Below are 24,050 nucleotides of genomic sequence, written 5' to 3'. Positions count from 1 at the left end.
GTGCTTTATTCTGGGTTGATTAATTTATTTTATGTAATAATTTCAAAATTATTTATGTGTTTCAATTTCTAATTTATTAATAGTATCTTCCATTTTTAATATTGATATTTCTTTAACTCTAAATTGTATACATCGTTACTGTATAAACTTGTTATTTCACTTAAAATGTAATAAACTTAACAATGTTAAAAAAAGGGTAATTTTATATCATTAAGATCCCGAACAGCAAGTGGTGTGGTCTACGTCATGATTCACCGACACGATATTCAAACTCACTTATTCTCACGTATATTTCATTTAAAGTATGTAAAGGTATTATAGTTAGGTACTCCTGCTCGAAACGGTAGATATACGAACCGTTTATACCACTGAATACCATATAATATATTTTGTGCTTGTACCATAAACATATACAACGTATTGGTGATTATAAATATTTATAATATAATATTATTGCATCTGTGTTTGATTTTAAGAGTTGACACTGAACGTGTTTTGGAAATTGGAATGAACTGTGATGAAATAAATAATAATATACAAAAACGCACAAAATAATATTTATTATTTCCATGGTAAATATTGAAACATTCTATATTGGACAGAAACTTAATAAAAAAAACTTAATATTAAAAACAATAAAAAAAAAACCACAAATAATCTAAAAATATTATCATAAGCGCATACTATATTTGGCCGACCGCTTTGTATTTATAACGACAACGACATACATAATATTTTTTTATTTCAAATATTACAGGTCAAGTTTATCGAAACGGTGAGCTTGTGATTATCAATGATACCGGTCTGGTCAATCGGACTACAGTATCTCGAGCCAAATTTCGCAGTTCCGAAGATTTGATCGGACCTCTCGTGCGACACAGACCTGTCGTGGAATTTTTATTTATTGTCATTAATGCACTCTATTATTAATATTCTATACATATTATATATTATTTCGTTTTCGTCCTCGGTTTGTGTTAAATGTTTGGTACCTATTCAATTATTTATCAATAGACGGAATTCCTCGCAATCGTGGTAAAAAGTCTATATGCCGTCGCTGCCCCCAAGGCGAGTGAAAGTCATCGATATCATATATATTAGTATTATGCATCGTTCCCCCCGTGGGCACTAATAATATTATACTTTTCCCTACTCCGTCGCACCATCGGCCTGAACCGCCGTGGCATATACCTTCGTACCGATCGACACTTCGCAGTCGTCCTCACACGGTGACCAACACGTTGGAAAACCACCGTCAGTATCCGGTAAACAGACAGTGCAGAAACTCGCTGATTTACGTCCAAGAAGTTATTCATAAAAGGTAATAATTATTAGTCGAGTTAAATTATAATAGTTTTAAGCGCATATTATTACCGTGACAGCAGTCCGTTAATCATTGTGCAATGTGCAATAGACAGCAAAATTGAAAAGATTTTATCGTTTCGTCGACGCGGGCACTGTCAAATCGTAATTCGATGTAAATTTTACATATTCGTTTAAAAATTATCCTAATTAAATTTAAGGGCCTCAATCGAACACAAACCATCGGTAAAGTGAAAGGTTTAGACGCGCGTCTATTCGATAGATTTTAATTCGGTAGCGAAAAACTCGATTCCGACTTGCGCGCAATATCATTATTATTTATTACACTACCTATATATAGTTGCATTACAATAAGTAACCTAACCTACCTGTTATTGTTATAATTGGTGCGCAACAATTGCTATAATGTTAACTTTTATTTCGGTTATTATACCTGTGAGAGCAAACTCACCCACCTGTTATTATGTTGTGCGTAACTTCCCGACAAATTTATTTACTCGTCGTTTTTTCGTTTATTTCCGAAAACGTTTTTTAATAATAATTGTTCTCCGTAAATCATGTGCCTATTATTATGTACGTCACGAGACATCACGCGGGGCGAACACGACGCGCCTGTACGGAGAGTATAACAACGTCATAGTTACATACGATAAAAAAGACACGAACGGAATAATCACGATAGCACCGAGTTTCTCTTTCTGCGTTCACACGGAAGCGGTACCTTCGATGGAGTAACATTTTTTAAATTGTTTGCATTTTAATTATTTTCGGTATATACTTACTCATACGCAGCGCATTACCTGACGCGAGCGAGTGTGTGTGTGTGTGTGTGTGTGTGTGTGTGCAGTGTGCGTATACACGCGATTTCGTACGGATTAATAATAATTATTTATTGTATTTCGTAATTGAAACTGGCGATGCGGTAATGACGAGCCTTCTAGTCTGTTATTATACAATGCGGTGGTATACTACAGAAGAAATACGTCATTCGGTTTTTGATAAACACTGTCGTCTTCAATAGGCCATCAAAAATGGAGACCGCCAAAGTGTGCCGAACGTTACAAAGTTCAAGATCAAACTCCATTGGACGGCTAAAAATTATGAGTCCAGGGCTCTGGGTGAATTGATGACATGCGTGCTATATTATTATCACGCTTTAAACAGCCTAAACCTGCGAGTTGAGGAATTTGCTCAAGAAAAAATTAAGATTAAAAAAAAAACTGTCAGGCTTAGACCAACTGCAGTAATAATTCTGAGCCGAAAAAACTCCGAGGTACCTCCCTACTGAAAAAAATTGGAAAAACATAAAATTTATAAACACTCGCCGCATTAGTACAATTATAATTGTCTATGGACAAGCATTTATAAGCATAACATAATAGTAATTATTATTTCCACTGAATGCGTTTTTAGTATTCATCAAATATACAATAATAATTATTGAGATAAAGGACACGATGTCTAATATATTTTATTAGAGAATATTTTTATTCATTGACAATGAATCGTTTCAATAATCGTACCGATTTAAATTGTCCCGGATTCATCAATTCCACCGACACGTGCCAGTCGGAATTTTTCTTTTCACGCGTGAAAGTGTATGTTTCCGCATTAATTGGCAATACATTGATATAAATAACAAAATAATGACAAAAAAAAACCCTAAAATATACAAAATATTTTTACTAAAAAGCAAAAACATTCGGTATTTGAATTACTATTAGTAATTAGCATAGGCATACAACGGATGTATAATGTAAACATTAGCGCTGTTGATCATTCCACACAACAAACAGCAAAAACAAAATAATATATGCATTTACCCGGTAAGTTTCGTGACACGATAATAATATATTGTTATTTTACTTGTTCGTACCGCAGTACGGTTCGTCTCGGTTATTACCGAGGTACCATACATAACTAGGTGTTATAAGGTATAGTATAATTACCTATATACCTATATATCGCTGTAGTTGAAGTGTCTTCCGAACTCCGTTGTTATCGATGTGCACCTAAAATAGCGTACGACGGGAGTCGAAATCGTAATTCACCGTATTATTATAAAATTATGTTCTTATTTTTCGTATTGAAAGCACATAAACTGTTTTCGTTTTCCCTGCTCCTTCGTTTTTCGCCATCGAAATCTATTTCTTCGATTGGCGGTTCATTTCGACACTACCTAATACGTGTTGATCCGTTCCAACGTATGGTTCATGATTGTATAGAAGACACTAAAGTTTTCGAAGATATTTAACATAATTTAAAGTCATTTTCTTAATCAAATTTATGACAAGTAGTTTATTTGTTGAAAATATTTAACATTTAGATGCAGGGAGAAGTGGAAAAATATCGATTTCTATGTATAAAATACTCATAAAATATTCTGCTTTAAAATAAGGAACTAAAACTGTACTTTGTCTTAAAAAATAAAACAATTGAAAATTTATAAAGTTACAATAGTAAACGTATTTTTTTTTTTAGAAAAATGTATTGTTTATCAACGTCTAAAAATTATGTAAAAAATATTTACAAAAACGTAAATAGTTTCTAAAATAATGAATGTCTCGCGTTAAATAGATCACCCGGAATAATAATAGTAATAATATATTGTTATAATTGCCTTTACATAATTTTCAATTATGCACGTCAAAGTTTTCGTTGCGATGTGCCCACTATCACTGACGATTCCGGTTCGTTCATATTATTACGAGTTGCTACACCGTACCTACACGTAGGCAGTGGGTACCTACTATAATAATAATGATAATAACGGTATTACATATCATTATTCTTCAATATTACGAGTATAATAATATGCATTCGGTGTGTTCTGCCAGTAAACCCCAAGCGTCTAAAATCGTATAGAAAGCTGCGCCCGCCACGGTGTGCACGCGGTCAGACTTTATAGTTACGTTTTGCACCCGTCGGGCGTCAGCGTTGGTCGTTAATTTTACACCTTCGGACAAGTTGCACAAACGTCGGATCGTCAGCGCCATCCCCACGATGTTGAAGTTTTTAAGTTTTAATTTTTAGTGTCGAATTCGAATTCGGGAGGTCTTCTGACCGCGGATGACTTCAATCGTCGTATGAATTCCGACGAGAAAGGAAAACGTCTCAAAAGACGGTACCCTCCCTGCGAGGACGAGCAAAATACTTTTGACAAATAAAATCGGAATACAAGACACGCATTAGCTACTTCAATTTTCACCGAATAAAATACAAGATATAAACGAGATATAAAATACATTTGATAACCTATAAATACAAAATCCGAGATTTCAAAGCATATTGAAAGTTCAAACCGGTCTTCGAAAACATTCGTTTAACCGCGGGGCAGCGAGTAGCACAAACTCATTGTATTGAAACGAATGCATGAAACCTTTTTTTTTTATTAATAATGCAGGTGACGGGAGAGTTGAAAATTTAAAAGTGTTTAGCATTTACTCGGCCAGTAATATCTCGATATCGAAAATACGGAGTACTTAAATGTAATTATGCACACCGAGTATAGAAATATAGTATACAGGACTCAAAACACTTAAAAAAATTATCACTCGGCGACGCAAAAATAAATAAACAAAATGATATTGCCTACAGTGCAATTGTGTATTTGAAATATTGACTGTGATGATATTGTACTAACGTCCGTCGATAACCCACACGTCCGTTCGTCCTTGGACAATGCAGTCTTCCGGCTAGACAATCTCTCGCGTGCCTATAATATAAATATTGCCGATGTTTCGACGACGTACGTTGGGCGCTAAAAAACTATTGACACAGGTCGGCTCTCGCGGACCATCGTGAAAAGCACATTTCCGCGCGAACCACTACCGAAGGACAACACATTATCGTATTAGACCATTGCCGTCGGTTTCGGCCATTTATAGGTACACACCACTTACGACCTACACATCGGTGTCGCGGTATAGGTATACAAACGCGCTCGAAACGTGCGCAATACAAATATAACAATACAGTAAAACCTCGCTAAAACGGAACTTCGGTAAGACGGAAACCCCGGTATTACGGAAAATTTTTTTGGTCCCGTTTCAAATTGCATATAATTTTATCCCGCTAAGACGGAAACCTCGCCAAGCCGGAAACGGACACGTTTTTGTAATGAAAGTTGATGAAAACCCTCGCTAAGACGGAAATATAACACGATTTTCGTGTAATAAATTTATTTTCGTACTGTCGTTACCCATAGATTATCGATATACGAGCGCGTACGATGACATTAAAAACTAATAAAATTGATACGTACCTATACACTATACAACATTATCTGAGTTGCTTGGACGCTTGGTTCAGTATCAAATCATATATCGTTACGTTCGTGTCGCTGCGTTTTTCCGTCTATCGTTTACATTTAAAATGTCGAAATATAAAAATAAATGAATAAATATAAATGAATAAGTATAAATATAAGTATAAATTGTATGTAATATGTACCAACTGGTTTAAAATAAATATGTATGTAATCTTTAATTATATTAAATTAACTTTTTTAAACCCCGTCAAGACGGAAACCCCGTCAAGACGGAAAAATGTCATGGTCCCATGCGATTCCGTCTTATCGAGGTTTTACTGTATTATTATTGCGTTGTTGATGTCATTATATTGTTATTCGGACGCTTAGCGTCGTGTGGCGATTTCGTCGATGGGACCATGCGATATCGAACAGGACCGCGACGAAGGAACGGTCGTCTGGATGAAAATTATTTGAACGCCCGCGGAAGGTCACCCGCCGCCGCGGACGTCGTCATCGGCAATAGTTTACGGCGATAACGTCTTGTACGTCGTACGACCTATACGTCACATCGGCTGCTTCAGGGTCGGTGCGATACAAAATATGTTCATCAGGCACACCGTGTGCAATAAAAAATATAACAATATTACTATATATTGTTAATATCACGTTATTATGATGGCTTAATGATTAGCGTCGTGTTGCGATTTCGTCGGTTCGGCGGTAATTAATTATCGAACAGGACAAAAAAAGGCCGCCTGGATGAAATTTCGGAGTCCTCCGAGGAAGGTCGTCCCCCGCGGACGCCGTCGTCGGTAGTCTGATCGCACCTATAATACTGTACGCATTTATCTGCCTATAATGGGTCGTATTAGGTGTACGTAAAATATTATTTTATTACACCGAAGCGTTGCCCAACGGGTCGGCGGCGGACGGTTGTGTGGGTACTCGATGATGGCCGTGGCGACCTATAGTCGGTTTTGTGGTCACTATGTTATGCAACGGACGATTACTATTACATATTTTTTTTCGTACGTATACACACACACACACACACACACACACACAACACGTCATACCTACCGTATTCCCGAGCGCATATTATGTACCTATCTAATGTATCCGCGAGCGCGAGACTTTCTCTTTCGTTTTATTATTATTATTATTATCTAAGACGTGTACTCGTGATTCAGTCGCGTAGTATCAGCTGGCAGTGCATTATTCGTGGACCGGATTTACTTTTGTAATAATTGTCGTTCTTTCACACCGCCACAGCGATTTTTATTCTCTCTCGTTCGTGCGCCGCGGAAGAGACGATATAGGTTACCATAGTTTAATATTGTATTTGCGCGCCTATACATAACAAAATATATTTACTGCTTCATCGCGGACGAACGACATCATCACTGAAGTTCGAAGCGGTTCGTATAATCTCGTTATCGGTTTATCTGTACAGCCGACCTCAAGATGACTCTCGTACAACCCACCGTGGAGATGCAACAGCACATCCGCACCGAGCTCAACGAAGACGTGTCCACCAGGGAGAAGGATCTGGAACACATCAAGGAATGGCTACGTCTGCAACCACACTTGCCGCAATTTCAAGGTAAGCTCCTCCGTTCACCCCTGGGTGTAATACAATAATACTTGGGTAATTTATGTGACAAAAAAAAAAAAATCTTCATAAATGTCGTTTTGCAATGACACAAAAATATGCAAAATTAGATTTTTTTAAAAAGTGAAAACGTTTTTAAACAATGAGTATAGACACTCAAATCGCCCACCTTATCAACTTTCAATTTCTTTTAAATAATGGTCACAAACTAATGATTTTGTTGAAAATGCTTCCTATGTATTTGCTATTCCTTTTTACTGAACAGTGGATAGTGAACACTATATCTGTAATGGTTAAGGCAATTACACGTTTGCGTCTAACAGAATTATTATATCAAGGAGGATTGATTATTTGTTTATTTTTATTTAAAACCATATTTTATACAACTTGATTAAAAAAATAAAAAATAAATTAGTCTAAATTATAATTATAAATAATATAGTTAGTTACAATTAATATGATTTTAACTTGACGTATTATTTTTTGAATTAACTAGAAGAAGTTAAGTTGTTAGTAATTATACGATGGCCATATTATATTAACTAGTCAAGCTATATTTAGTTGATTAGACAAACAATAAATTATCAAACTAGTTTAGTTCAAAAGTTAATTTATATCAACATTCTATATCAAAATATGTATTATATATATTATAATGTAATATGAACTGTAAGTTTAGATTTATTCAGATTTAAATTAGAATGAGTATCATATTTAATTAAACACCATGGTATGTAAAATATACTTCATGCAATCATGCGTATAGACAATAAATCAACAAACGCGTATGATGTAATAAAAATTAACGTAGCTAATCGATTCTCCGATATTGTATGTAAGGTGAATAATATATGGTTCCCTAATTATGGTATGTGCCAGAAAAATATTATTATGGATACCTGCAACTTTTTTCATCATTATATAAATTTTTTAAGTCTTTTTTTTCGCCCTTAATACCACTGAACGTTTTTTTTTCTTAATAATTAGACAGACATAGTGAGAAACTAAGTATTAAACCGTGATTTGTCTATTTTATAGATGATGCCCGCATCATGACGTTTCTCCGAGGATGTAAGTTCTCTTTGGAGAAGACAAAGAGGAAGTTGGACATGTACTTCACGATGAGAGCGGCTGTACCGGAGTTCTTCAGTAACAGAGACCCAACGTTACCTGAGATCAAAGAAGTGATGAGAGTCGCGTATGTACCTATATTTTAATACGTCGAACTTCTGCTTAAGGTATTCGAAAACTACGACGAGTTTTCCATTTTAATGCGAATAAAAAATTTAATGTATAGGCGAAAAGGTAATTTTAAGGTATAACAGTAGGTATATGCAGTAAAAAATATATATTTTGTATGGTGTTTATTGTTCGTCTAGCAATTACAATTAAATTCAACAAAACTTCTATTATAAATACAGATATTATAACTACAACGTATGTATAGTTACTACTTACTAATATAAGATTCAATTACCATGACATAATATTATATGGTTGACACATTGTACCGAGGTAGGTGTCATAATAATTAAATCTGTTATCGTTGCGGTCATTATATCGTTATTTCCTAACTACCTACTTTAAAAGTACAAGACACGGTTTTTTTCTTAATTCGTTTTTAAAACGCCTATTGTCATATTTTAGACTATTGGTTTTCGTTAAGTTTTATTATTTAAGTAATTACCAACAACACGCACTACTGTTATGTTATTTTTTGTCTATACACTCTCTGTTCCACATTTTTATTTTATATATTATTTAATGAGCGTTTCGATAGCATTACATCATATACATCTACAAACTATCTAACTCGACTCTATATTTTATTATATCGATGTACCAACACTATTCAATCTATTTTACTGATATACTTTGTGTCATCACGTTATATTATATAAGATCTTATTTATTGTGTATTTACAGTTATTGTCGTCGAATTAATGATGGTGTGTGGTTATTTTTGCAGTTCTATTGAATTGTTCGTATTTACAGAATTTGAGTCAATTGAAGTTGGCTCCATCCCACTTTTGACCTTTGTCAAAATTACACCTGAAATTATTGTTAAAACTTGTAGAGCTTATAATATTCAAGTAACTATTGTAAGTTGGTTTCCGGCCTAGTTGGCCAAATTAGAGTCCTTATATGAAATTAGTCCCTCAGTTAATTTTACCAATAATTTATTAGCCTAAAATAAATATACTTATAAAAATGAACTTTCAATTACTTAGAAATTGATTTATGCGATTTACAGTTTATTGGTAAGTAAACGTATATACTCCACAGTATATGTGGGCAAAATGGGCACATTATGACACTCGTGTATTTTGGGTCACTCGAGCTAGAGGAGTTCATATTATTCATTACTTCAACGCGCTTTATCTAAATGTCATTATTCAAGTATTGTGGAATTATATATTTTATAATTCGTCATTTTTCAGAAACGTACCACCACTTCCGGGTTTGACGCCGAATGGACGCCGTGTGGTCATGATGAGCGGTGTAGATTTGGAACAAATGGCCGCGACCGTGGCCGAAGGTATGAAAGTAGTGTTGATGATCGGTGACATAAGATTAAAGGAGGAAAACGTTGGCGTGGCCGGAGACGTATACATTCTGGACGCCAGCGTGGCCACACCGCAGAATTTTGCCAACCACTTTGCCAAGTTCACACCATCTCTGATCAAAAAGTTCCTCATCTGTGTACAGGTATGATATATCTTATATTATGTGTGATACGTAATAATAACATTTTGTGAAAATCTTGAACTTTAAAAAGGTCCATATAGATTTAGTTTGTAGAGAAACATATTTTGTCTATTAAAATATTAACACATTAGATTGTCTTCTGGTATTCGAAGGAAAGAGAAATCCGTTCATTTTAGAACCGAAATAAACACAATCATGATGTAAACTGCCGACCTTGTAGCTCAATAATAGCGATGATCCGATTCAGAAGAGAATTGTTTTTTTATGTTATATAATAATAATCCAATGAATTATTGTTTGTTTCGTAGTAAACAATATCATGCGTCGAAATGTTTGTAACGAAATTAATTTTATGAACTTATAATTTGAGGTCAAAATAGTGAAACAAAAATGTTTGAGTTTATAATTCTTAATGTTTCAAACATTTGTTCTAAATTCCACTGACACTCATTAACTTTACAAAGTATTGACCTAAGGTGATAATATACCAATAATTCTATTAGATAAAAAGGAGAGTTCGTAAATTTGGTCATAACTTTGAATATACTTATGACTTTCTAGACTTTAAGATGTTTCTGTAAAATGTGGTCTTCTTTAGTTTGATCGAGACTAGCAATGCTTAACGATTTCTATTACTTTTTCATCATACTGCCCTATTGTATTGCTGAGTCGTTGCATGGTACAACATTTATAAATTATTATAACAAATATTAAGTCATGATTTTTTTAATATGTATATTACGAGAACATCATTAACATCCATGAGTTGCATTGTTAGTCCTTGTTAACCCATTTTTAGCCAACTGATTACAATTCCTTAATCGTGCTGAATAAACGGCTAGATGATCCACTATAGATTACTACAATATACTACTTTGTTGTATTATTTTCTTATCAACCATGTACTTAATCGTTGTAAATAAGTTTGTTTTAAATAATTTCAATGCCGCCTATTTACCGATTTTCGACTTTTGTACATATTATAGGAAGCATATCCGGTTAAATTGAAGGAAGTGCACGTCATAAACGTTTCACCACTTGTCGATACAATCATCAACTTTGTGAAGCCATTCCTCAAAGAAAAAATACGTACCAGGGTAAGTAACTGTACTCACTACAGTCTAAAGTACATGTAATAGTCATTTTTATTTTATATAGATTTGTTTTCTTTATTGAATAAATCAATGAAATATGATATTGTTATATTATAAATTGTATTCATGATCTATTTTTTTTCTGATCTCCACATAGATTCACGTGCATTCTTCGTTAGATTCATTAAACGAATTTGTACCAAGGGACATGCTTCCAGAAGAATATGGGGGAAAAGCTGGACCGATTGCTGAAATTAACCGTAACTATAAAATAATCATTCATTAAATTGCTATGTAGAACATGATAATGATATATAATCATTTTTTTTTTTACTTTATAGGCCAATGGTACGAAAAAATGGTGACTTACAAGGATTGGTTCAAGGATCAAGAAAAAATTAAAGCTGATGAGTCCCGGCGCCCTGGAAAGCCGAAGACACACGACGATCTATTCGGAATGGAAGGTTCCTTCAAACAACTTTCTATCGATTGAATGCATCAACATCGTTCTTAAAAAATAAATTTTTATACTCATTCACCCATATTTTTACTTTGTTCAAAAATATGAACACTTCACAAACTGGGTGGTAGCCTAGACAATTTTTTTTTATATATAGATTTCACATAATTTGGACTATATTTGATGCAATTTCCTTGAAACCAAAGCAATTAAACAATTTGTTTTTGTACGAGTAATAGGTCTTAGAATTTTGAAATAATCCTACAAGTGATTTTGTTTTTATAATAAATGTTTACTTTATACATATGTGTTTGCAGAATAATGCACTTCTCTTCACAATATTAACGTCAACATATTTTAATTTTTGTTATTAATGTAAGGATATCTAGTTTATTTTTTAGTTAACTGTTTTTTGTATTCAATTTCAAATAAGAGAAAATATGTAAACATATTTTTATTATTGTTTTATACCTACAAACATGTTTTATATGTATTTTTTTTTTTTCATAAGACTAAATGTAATGAAACTAAATAAATCGACAACTTTCTTTCTATGATTGCATACTATAAAAATATATTTGATAATCTAAATTATTACAGTATTTATGTAGTTGAATAGCATAACGCTTGGTTCAATTGAGGTGAATAGAATAATATTATATTCAAAACACTACGTGTTTCACAACAGTGATTAAGTCCATGTAACAATAACAAATTACAGAGATGAATATTTTGTATCACCCTAAAATTTTATACAAATATTAATGCATTCGTGCAGAAGTATCTGACCTTCCACACGATTTAGAATGTAATATGTGATTTATCGTGTTCGTGTAGGTACTTACGTTTATTTTACTATTTTAATGACTGGGTGGGCTTATCATTACAATGAGATGTACCTATCCTGCCTTTGTATCGTGTGTTCCTAGTACGAAAAGATGATATTGCTATTGAATTGTATTCAATAATTAATTCTGAAAGCTTTACTTCGGTAGAAAAAAATGTAAAGCATGAATTAGTGCCTGATACTAACAAATTTGCTAAATTTCATCAAGTTCAACAACAATAACAAGATGTACGTATGGAAAAAATATTAGCTTAAGAGAAATACGTGAAACTAATAGTATAATGTGCGGAAAAAAGTGTGCCAGAAATATTAGTCTGTTTGAAAAGCCATTGGCTTAGCGGAGCCAACAAATTGTTCACATAATATTATACAGAAACAAAACTGAATAATTCAAATTTAAAACATCTCTAATACTTCAGTTTTTTGTTTTATTGGTCTGAAGACTTTCCAATCATATTATTACCATTTAAAATTAGTTTTATATTACTTTTTTTTCAACATTTTTTAATAGTATAGGTACCAATTACTTTATTTCAAAGCATTATTGACAAGCAATTAAATAATAATATTTCGTACCAACTTGTATTATGAATAATAACCGTTTTATAAAGTTTGTAAAATATAATATATGGTAGCTGATCACAAGTTAATCATGAAAAGATTTTTCAATGGCAATTCGATGGCAATATGCGCAAATGCCAATCTTATTAGATAGTAATACATAGAAACCAATAGAAACATTTTCACTATGCTAGATTGAGCATTGAAGTTGTTTTGTTTGTGAAAATTGTTTTAATAGAATATTGCTTTCGAGCTTCAAATAAATAATCATGTGCCTATTTTTTGAAAATTATTTACGATATAATAGTACAAGTTTGAGTACAAATTTAAATAATATTTGAATTTGTTATTTAAGTGGATTTGCCCGTTTTAAACAATATTTTTTTTTAAGTTTAAATATTTTAAACAATACATGCTTAAAGTTACTGGATTTCTAATATTTTTTTGTAAGCTATATTATTAGTTTTTTAATCAGGTGCATAAATTTATCATTTTTTTCTCAGTTTACACGGTAGCAATCAACATAAAAATGACCTAGAGTAAAACAGACTCACTTTATGAAATAATTCGGACGTTTAGTTTTTGATCGAATACCATAGACCATTAAAATAATTTTTAAATTTTATTAACATTTCGGGGGGGGGGGGGGGCTGCAGCCCTTTCAGCCTTCCCCCTGGCTACGCCACTGTTCAAACCTGTTCCAAAATATCTTCTGTAAATTAAAAAAAACTACATGACGATTTGAACGAGTAGTTCCTGCAGAGCTAAACACTAAAAATAAAATAATCATTTCATTTTTATATTATATTATATTATATTATATTATATTAATCCCCTGACTTTTTTCTACTGATAGGATCAATGATTTCAACGGCTTAAAACCTGTGACTGACAACGTGGACCATTTTACAAAAAGCAACGTAAAAATCTGCCAAGTAGTTTTTGAGCTTATAAATCTCAGATATAAAAACATCCATTTTGGTATATCTAGATAAATAAATAGTTAATAGATCATTACTCTATACAGTAAAAAAATATTTTTTTATGAAGATTAATAAAATAAAATTTTTATAAGACAATCACTATTATTAATTCCTGTTTGTGTTCAGAGTTATTTTTCGTTTTGAAACTATGCATATTAAGTTATTATTATTTCTACTTCCCACAAACGGTGAATATTTTAAGTTTGCACGATTGCACAGGTTCTACAATGAAAAATGTCTTCGATAGTTTAATTTTATGAGATATAAGGAATATATTTTTTTTCGGTTCAAATAAAATAGTATAATTTTATCGAATTAGTAAAATACAATACGAAAATACAATCAATATTTATCCCATAAATTGCCAAAGCTACTTATTACTAGTAATTGTAATTAATATTTATTTTTAATTTACTAGTAATTAAAAATGTAAATAACATTAAAGTTTCAATTTTGTCTTGATAAGTTTTAATACAGCTATTGAATTAATACGCACTAAAACACAAACATAGAAGCACATTCGTAGCTAGAAATTACATCAGGGTAACCAAGAGTATTTTAAAATTGTTACTCGAATTAAAAATGTCCATGAACATTAATGTATTTATTAGCTATGTGAAGGGGGGAGGGCGCTGAGAAATTATGTTCCTACAACATACAGATATCTTAGTCAACTCAACTAAATATACATATTGTTAAAGCAAACTAAATTAAAAAGTATTAACGCTAGATAAATACAGCAAAATAGCCTGCATATTTCAGTTCGAATAACTGTAATAACTTGACGACAATATTTTAGTTAATCTGACTAACCTTAGCTATCCCTATAGTAATTATAAAATACAGCCAATCTTACTATTTTTGTAGTATAAATAACTGTTTTGTTTTTTCAGTTTACCTACCTATATAGGTAACATTTATGTGCGAATAATTTAAAATAACAGATTTACGCTTTTTTTGAGATTTTTCATAACTATATTATACTGTAAAAATAATATTGTTTTTGTTTTTACATTCAAATATTATTAACATTTGGTAAATAGTTATGACGAATATTATACATCTCATAGGTGCAATTATTTGAAAAATCAGAAAAATTGATTCATATTAAGTCATCCTGATTCCTAATATTACACGCATATAATTAAAACGTAGGTACACATTTCGGTTTAAGAAATTGTTATCGTTTGAAAGTGCACATTTTGTTCGTTTAACGAAAAACCTAAATCTAAGTTTTGTATAACTCCCATATAGACAAAAGATCGCGTGCTTTAGCCATATAATGTTATATTGTACAGTATAGAGCATACACCTATGAAATGTGAAATGATTACTTTTGCTAATCGACCACAATAAAAGCAAGTAGATATTTAAATATTTTTGTTATACATATTCATAATTTTTAAGTTCTTAAAACCGTGTTAAAAAATGTAGTTTTTAAATACAAGACGTTGGAATAATCGGTGTGTTGTTACTTGTTATAGGTACCTAGATAAAATAGTTGCCGCGTCAGGGAAAGAGTTACGAACCTATTTTGAGACACTCGATACTCTTTAATGTTAACCTTGAACATTTTTATGATATCGCTTTTTTTTGTTTGAAAACTAACCTTCCTCACTAGTCACTACCCATATTTTTATTTTGGTTCCTTTTTAGAGTACCTATATTTTGTATGAATATCAGATGGTATTATGTGAACTATTTTGTTGAAACTAAAATGTAAATTGAGTTTATATGGAATGAACTTTTATTTTCAAAGTTCAAAATATTTCTAGAAGTGAGTCCCAACTACTATCAAAATATTATAATTAGTATCAATACTATTACATTCAAAATAATAAAGAATTTTTTTTCACAGTTAATTTGTATGAAATACAAAATGTAACAATGATATAAAAATATTTTCGTCTTACATGGGTTAGCCTCCTCGAGCTGGGGTAACCGGCCATCACCATACCCGCAACGGCCATAATACTAGACTGCACCAACCAGAGGTTAATTTAGTTTACTACGATTCGAGGAAAAAAATAATAGTGGTTAGGATGACCACTGACAACGGTGATTTCATTTTAAGATCATTTGACATTTCAATATTATAACACCTAAAACAACATAGTATAGTAATACGCAATGTATTATGTAAACGGTCTGTATATTCGTATAGTTTATGGTATTTTCTGAGTATACAGGGTGAATCAACAATCATGCTCACCTCTTTGTTCATCAATGATACAGTTATTTAAAATCTGATTTTTGGAATTTTTAAATATACTTGAAGACTATGTTTTCAAACTCTTGTCATGTTTTGTACTACTTAAGGAGTGTCTTGTGCGGATACAAACTTTTGTTTTTCAAGCGTCAGCCCTCCTTTCAGCTGTAAGTTATTCACTGGATATTTTTTCGTATTTAAATCAAATTCGTACCAGAAGTTTTGAGTTATTTAACTTAGTGTTCTAAGGTTAAAAGGTGCCTGGTAAAGTGTTTATACGGGTATGGTGATTTTAAAATTTTAGTAATTAGTATTAATCTATCAACAATTTGTAAAAATGATCTAAGTATAATAAATAATAATTCCAATATTTTATATTTTTGTAAAACCATTTTTAAGGACTATATTATCCTTAGTACAAACATTTTAATAACCAAAAAAAAACTACTTATTCAAATTTTGAATCAAGTAAATCAAATTTTTCAAAAAAATATCCACTAAATAATTAACAGTAAAAAAGGAGGAGTGGTTCTCATTGGGAAAACAGAAGTTTATATCGTCATTGAATACTTCTTAATAAGTAGTACAAAAAAAAAAAAACCGAGAATTTGAAAAAATTGTCTTTCAGTATATTTAAAAATCGGAACAAGTTAAATATTGAAGAAAAACATTAGGGAAAACATTGCTCGGTGAATCACACTGTATATCAAATAATAATATGTTTAACTTGAGCATTACTTTATTACCAATAGACGTGCATCAACTTGAACATATTGCCCAAACGTACGGTAGTTTTATATGTGCGCACGTAAGCATGCAAGTAGGTACCCAAAGTGCAATCAATTTTATCTCCTAAACGGGTTGTCATCGTCATTATTTTCGTCAGGCGAATCGGTAGCCTGCCCGCTGTCGGTTGTCGAGTTGTTGGCGCATTCGACGAGACGTCAGCCTTAATGCCCTGTCGTGCAACGGGCGGTCGACACTATTTCCAAGAATCCAGCTGATGGTTTTTGATTGCTTTTTGGTCGGCTGACATAACGAAAACCGGCACCGATAACAGTGTATAATAATAATAATAATAATAATATAATATATTGTTGCGCGTCTTAGTATAATATAATTTTTTTCAGTCGTGACTTAAGGTTTTTTGACCGTTTGTTTTTTTACGATTATTATTACGCACTATTAATAGGAAACGCTGCTGGCTGGCACAACGAATTCGTTGACTCCTCTATCTTTTGACACGGTGATGGATCGAGATTGACTTATATAAAACCTATCTCTATAAAAAGGTCAAGTTCTATAATTTTAATTATCGCCTTCCTAGCAAAGTTCCGCGAATCCGGTAGTGTCGGATTTGGTCGGAAACATCGTCGCCACACTACCCGACGCCGACCACTAATCATTCTTCCCGTAGACACCGTCCCGACGTATACACAACGCCGGATAGGTTAGTCTTAAGGATGCAATACAATAATATATTTTCATATTATGTTACTCATAGCCTTGGGCAGTCTGCAACCGGGCAACCCGATCTAACCTATCGTGGAACCGTTCTCGAGCAACTTTTTTGCCTGTGATATGATAATTTTTCAATAGAACACCGTGATTTGTTGCCCAGAACATGGACCATTTGCGCTTAAACCAAAATTTGTATTTTAAAGTCAGTATAACAATTGCGTTAGGTAAATTAGGTATGTTTATGAATATTAGGTATATTATAAATATACTAACTATTATTGACGTTAATTTTATAACGATTGAAAAAATTGAACGAACAAATCGTTTTTGTTAAATCTCAAATAATCTTTTTATTTATATTTCAAATGTTATGAATCATTTTTAATTATTCACCAAAAATATACTTTAATATATAACAATATTATTATAATAGTGATTTCTTTAATTGTAGTATGTATTATTATTAATGTTCATGTTCGTTATAATATTCTAATGAAAATATTGTTATGTATTGTACCATTGAATGAAATTAATATTACTCTGAAAATTACCTGGTGCAATAATTGGTAAATCGACCAGAAAATGGCCGAGTGCAATATTGATATAATATGAAAAGGTCATTTTAACCGCAGTATAGTCAATATATATTTTTGGCAAGCGATAAACAAAAACACGAAAATTAGGAAACACATGGGTTATATTGTGTTTTCGAACAGGTTGCAGGACGATCAATAAATGCACTGGTGATATTTATCATTATCTCTACATCTATATGTATGATACTTTCACACATCCATTTAACCGACGTGGTCAGGATATGAACTGTTTATTATACGTTTAAATTTGATAATCGTTCAATTAATATCAATAGAGGTATTACTGCAGTTAACAAATAACAATACATAAAATGAGTTTTACTAGTGAACCAAAATGTGCTAGGTATATTATGCGTTTGTAAAAACAACACGTCATGTGGGTATGGAGCTCTCTAAATATAATAAAATGTTATTGGTGTAGTTATAATAATATAATGTTGTATCAAAAATAAGTAACGTGTAATGATAAAACAGTTAAAAAGGATTTCGCAGGGGCTACGAAAGATTTTGGAAGATAAGCCCTCCTCCGCCGAGCTTTCTCCCCTAATGTAAGCCTGTTATGTGTAATACCATAATTTAATATGAAATCTAGTCCATCGTCTGAATTTAAAATTACTTCGATGACGACGGGTACCTGAATACTTTGGTCAAAACCTTTACGACGTTCTTGGGTTAACCGCATTCAATCGATCGGCTTGCTCGGATACATATCCGCCTTCCGAGTGGCGGAGAATCGAAAAGTTACGCATAGGTGCCGGATAATAATAATGATAATAAAAGGTAATATAATAATTTATTAATAACAACAATGAATTAAAAAATGTACTATTGCGTTCGTGAACTGCATAAACGATGAGTGCGTTAGGCAATCGCGATTTAGACGTGAATGATAATTCGCTGCTTTGTTTGTGAAAGTATACGTATTATAATCATCTATAATCTTTTGAATTTTCTTGTGAGCTCCTTGTTCTGAGAACTCTACGGGCTCCTGCCTGCGTTTGCCTTAAACCTATACGTACTGTGCACACGTCTAATGCATATTATGTGTGTAATGTGTTTAGTCGGTAGTAGCTCTTGCTCTCTCACTCTCTCTCTCTCTCTTTCTCTCCCTCTCTCTCTCTCTCTCTCTCTCTCTCACTCTCTCTCTCTCTCACACACACACACTTACTCCCTGGTTCTCACCAGGTAAATGTTATACATAAGTACATATAGGATAAAGGTAACTTAATCGATCCGAAATTAAATTCCTTCGTACCGAGCGTTCTCGATTTGTCTCGAATTTTATAGTATATTTTATTATGTTAAGTATATACAGTGTGATACTCCGAGCATGCCCAATCATTTTTATATATATATATACATGGACACAACAGTATAATTATTAAAATTCATATTTTTGGAAATTTTGGTTAAGCTTGAGAGTTATATTTTCAAATTCTTAGTATCTGTATACAAGAGTTAAGACTTAAGGATTGTCGTGAAATAAACTTCTTTGTTCAAATGAAAACTTTTTATTGGTAAATTATTTTTTTCTAAAATGTTGACACATTTTAATTGATTTTCGAAGGATTAATTTTTGAGTTATTATACTTATATTGAACAAAAGGACAATAGTCTGTAATAACGATTTTACATACATTTTAGATATCATATCTATATGCAATATTTAGACAACAATAGTTATTGTTCTTGGGCAATTTTAACAAATTATAAAATATCGTAAAAAATAATATTAGTTACTGTAATTTTCAAATCATCATAACCACCATATTATTATGTTGTAACCACCCTATTAAAATAGACTATATTACATTATTGCCTCAGTACGATAACTTGAATTTTAACAACTCGGAAATTACTCATTTGAATGTCGATTTATTGGTAAAAAACGTGACACGTATTATATCCTTAACCATTCTAAATAAAAAAGGGTGGTTCTCATTTCAGTTTTCAGTTTGTATCGCCTCATCATATTATTATGGGGTGCTCCTCAAATTTCATAAAAAAAAAACCCGAAATAAAATTTTGAAAACTTGGTCTTTGGTTGGGTATAGGTACTTAACATTTCCAAAAATCAGAATTTTAACAAATTCACATTATTGAAGGGAAAACAGGGGTGATGAGCTTGCTTGGTGGATCACCCTGTATAATATAACACATCAGGTTCTACAATAATACGTAGATATAATGTATATATACGTAAACAAATTAAATTAATAATTATCTCGACCCGGAATGCCCCGGAGGACGCACGGCGATTCGAAGACCACTGCAGCGGCGTTGCGTCGGACCGAGTGAACACGACCGTTCCCCACCCCGCTTTCGAAAACCATCATCTCTCGGACGGAGTGATGCGGAACGAAAAATACCGGCTGTGCTAAGCTGGCGGTATAAGTACGGGTATAGTGCGCGGATAATGGACGACAGAATAAAATAAATCGTGTACCATATAATATAATAATATAAGACGTAATTATTTCTACATATATATATATGTATATAATATACCATGAATAGCGTAATAAGGTCAAATCGACAAGAGCTGGTGTTTGTAGTTGTCGTCGCTCGCATTATTCGTATTCAAAATATCGTGCATTATATTTATATCGTCAAAATATAATTATATTTCTACTGGACGAATTCAAAATTGAAACGCTTTTTATTTTCAACCCGAGTTTTCGTCCATTTTCTCGACAGGTTGTAGTATAATATTAGTGTCACTAAACGAGAACTATAAAACGATTGTTGCTAGATAGTACAATATTATGTGTTTGCGCCAGATCAAAATGTATTTATTATATTTTATTATTATAACATGTATATTTTATGGTCATAGAATATGTTGTACGTTCCCGCTCTGGCCGTAGAAAAACGAAACGAAATGGAGTGGGGGCGCATCGTATATAATAATATTATAATATATTTAAAAAAATACTATGAAGATATTAATATTTATTATCATCGTGTGACGTATAGACACATTGTGCGTTTATAGTGTCCAGGTTTCCACTCGTGCAACGTATAAGTAATAATAATAATAATAATAATATTGAATCGGAGTGCCGACCTCGGTAGTCGCGGGACTCGAGCCAATCATCGATTACCGTGGTATATAATAGGTCTCAATATATAGTTATATATATAATAAGACATAATATTAATGCTACCGTAATACCCCATGACGTGAATAATTGGTAGGTTTATCGCATGTACAATGTGTAATTATACCTATTACCGTGCATCGCTTCTCGGCAAAAAATGAAAACAATATCCAATCACAGCACTCCGTTAATACATACATCTCAGCGTGTAGACATATCATTGTACAATATAAGGCACACCGCTTTACAATGAATATCGCAGGGTCGAACGATTTTGACACATGTCTTGGCATGATTTTTTGTGAAATACTGTTTGAAATCAGAAAATGACTGTATAGCCCGAAATTATATTGTAGTCAATGTATATGGTGATTTCGGGTATACATGGCTATTAAAATTGACAGTTAGAATGTGATTTTTAAAATATTTCTACGTCTCCTAACTATGATTGATGCGCGACCTGCAGATGACCAATATTCCAATATAATACATCGTATTACAGGTATAAATGGTGATTAAATGGAAAAATTGAGATGTGATTTTTAAAGCTGCATACTAATTTCGTCCAAAGATAACACTAGAAAAAATGTCTGATCCGAATTTAGGCTCGATTAATGTTTTCTCTGAGATTCCTCTTAATATTTGTCATATGTGTCATACCTATGTATAATATTATTATTGTTATCCATTCGATTGTAAATACAGCAAGCAGTAATAATTTAGGCTTATAACAATATATCATATTCATTTGAATTAGTTAAAGATAATTTTTTATCTTGGCTGGTAATATTGACAATTTAACGTAAATACAACACCAAAATACCAAAAACCTTAGTTGTCACTTTTCCACCGCTAAGAACGTTTCATCGCTGACAGATTTATTTTCTGAGTTTAGGTTATAAGTGCTAAATATATTTTTAGTCGGTACTATGAAACAGTTAAAAGAAAACCAAATTGACAAACTTGAATTTATAAAAATAATATCATACAAGTTTGTATACCAGTGCAATAATATTAATTAAACTATTTAATACAACCAACTTTTCAAATTAAATCAAAATTAAACTTTTAACATAAAGAATATCACATATGTTTTTACCTTTTACCAGTGTCATAATATTAATTTGAAAAAAAAAACATTTTTAACCTACTTGCAGTTGTAGTACCGATGCTACAGGCAGTCCTAAGGCTGTACGAAAGTGGAAAGGAACATACGTTTAGAATGTGTATGTGTAATTTTATATTTCAAAAACTGTTGATTACCTACCAGTAGTATTATGCAGTATTATATATACTAAAAAACAATTAGTATTTACCCCGAAAGATAAACTAGAAGAAATTTGTACAGCGGGAAGAAATCTGCCGCCCATTTTTAAAATACCTTTACAAATGGAACCCTATACTCACCCATGTCTCTGAACTATGATTGATGCACGACTTGCAGATGATCAAATGTAAAATACGCAAAGGACGTCACTATACTATTATAATATAGTCAAATGTGCGCCAAATCATCAGGTACTGTTAATATATTGCTTACTGCTATTTGCCAAGACCGATGGATACATATTATTTTTAATATTAATAGTATAACGATTTAAGCACATGTGTAATCATCATAATATAATAGCATACGTAGCCCTGAGGGGTCGATAATAATATAATTTATTATTGTTGGCTGACAAGTGAACGACCCAAGATCGATGATCCACGGCAAAATTTTCTTCTGTTTTATCGACAGCACTCGAGTTTGCTTTGTATACTTGAATACCTACACGCTACATAGTAACATTGGTGGTTTTCATAAGCCCTATTGACTTTCGAACGTTTTTATATATAGCGCATACACAATTATTTTAGGACGTTTTTTAAAAAAAAATTCTCATTTCAGTGATTTTCGAATGAAAAATAAATCAAGATAGCCTAATTATACCTAACAATGAGCCTCAGCTTAAAAAATGTTATGTAGTGGGTGAGACGGAGACGCTATTCTCAAAGTAAAAAAAAAATGTAAATGGTTCACTTATAGGTAATTTAGATAATAATTTATTATGCCTGATTCAAAATCAAATACGACATATTATTATAACTGTTTGTTGACAATTACCAATGAATAACCTAATGTCTATGACATTGTACCCACAGGATGTTTCACCAAGCGTTCTCACCGCTTTTTTTTTCATAATAACGAATTTATTAAAGTTCTGATTTTTTAAAATTGTTAAGTAAATTTAAGGACAGTGTTTTACTGTGTAAGTCCAGCGGCGATTCAAACTCATTTTTTCTTGAATAACCTTTTTAAGCAGAAGATTTTTTTTAAAACGTCGATGTACCTAAATCAAAATTTGAAGTTGTAGTTTAATATGGTAATTATTTTATAAATATTAAGTGCCAATATTCCGAGGATAATATAGCGCTTTAGAAGAGTTGAAAGATATATAAATAGAACAAATATTGGATGTAGTATTTATTATTAAGATTTGTTATTTGATTCAGATACATCAATATTTTGCGTAATATTTTACGTCACAAACCGTACGATTTACAATCAACAAATCTTTTACGATTTTTTTACCACCTCTCCTCCAAACAATAATATAACATTGCAATAATAACATTTTAATAAAGCGCACATCGTTGCAAGTGTAATGACGTGATACTACTATTATAGTAAAGTTATCCGCTCAAAGTCTGCAGAAATCGTGACTTATAATAAATTATGTCTTGATTCTAACGTGCGATTTACAGCGGGTAATATACGATAATTGTACGCAATAATCGGTGATATTAAATTGTTCACATTTTCGGTGTGGTTTATGACCCGATAATATATTATATTATA

At 32.1% G+C, this 24,050-nt stretch overlaps 1 protein-coding gene across 1 annotated transcript; it reads left to right on the top strand.

Annotated features, from left to right (window-relative positions):
* Window positions 1-1,188: 1,188 nt before the first annotated feature.
* Window positions 1,189-12,005, top strand: LOC111031567 (alpha-tocopherol transfer protein-like). Its single transcript, XM_022311578.1, has 7 exons — window positions 1,189-1,321; window positions 7,029-7,178; window positions 8,226-8,385; window positions 9,629-9,896; window positions 10,883-10,993; window positions 11,148-11,250; window positions 11,332-12,005. Exons 2-7 carry the CDS (start codon window positions 7,040-7,042, stop codon window positions 11,481-11,483), a joined length of 933 nt encoding a protein of 310 aa, XP_022167270.1. The 5' UTR covers window positions 1,189-1,321; window positions 7,029-7,039; the 3' UTR covers window positions 11,484-12,005.
* The last annotated feature ends 12,045 nt before the right edge of the window (window positions 12,006-24,050 follow it).

Source organism: Myzus persicae, unplaced genomic scaffold (genome assembly GCF_001856785.1).
Source record: "Myzus persicae strain clone G006 unplaced genomic scaffold, MPER_G0061.0, whole genome shotgun sequence".
Taxonomy (NCBI): Eukaryota; Metazoa; Arthropoda; class Insecta; order Hemiptera; family Aphididae; genus Myzus; species Myzus persicae.
Note: the sequence above shows the minus strand (reverse complement) of the source record. Positions and strands in the feature narration are given on the sequence as shown.

What these genes read in the sequence shown, in the direction of transcription:
- LOC111031567 (XM_022311578.1), top strand. Translation starts at nt 7,040, where the DNA reads ATGACTCTCGTACAACCCACCGTGGAGATGCAACAGCACATCCGCACC. An exon ending in ACACTTGCCGCAATTTCAAG is followed by an intron (nt 7,179 to 8,225) that starts GTAAGCTCCTCC and finishes TCTATTTTATAG; the next exon opens with ATGATGCCCGCATCATGACG. An exon ending in AAAGAAGTGATGAGAGTCGC is followed by an intron (nt 8,386 to 9,628) that starts GTATGTACCTAT and finishes GTCATTTTTCAG; the next exon opens with AAACGTACCACCACTTCCGG.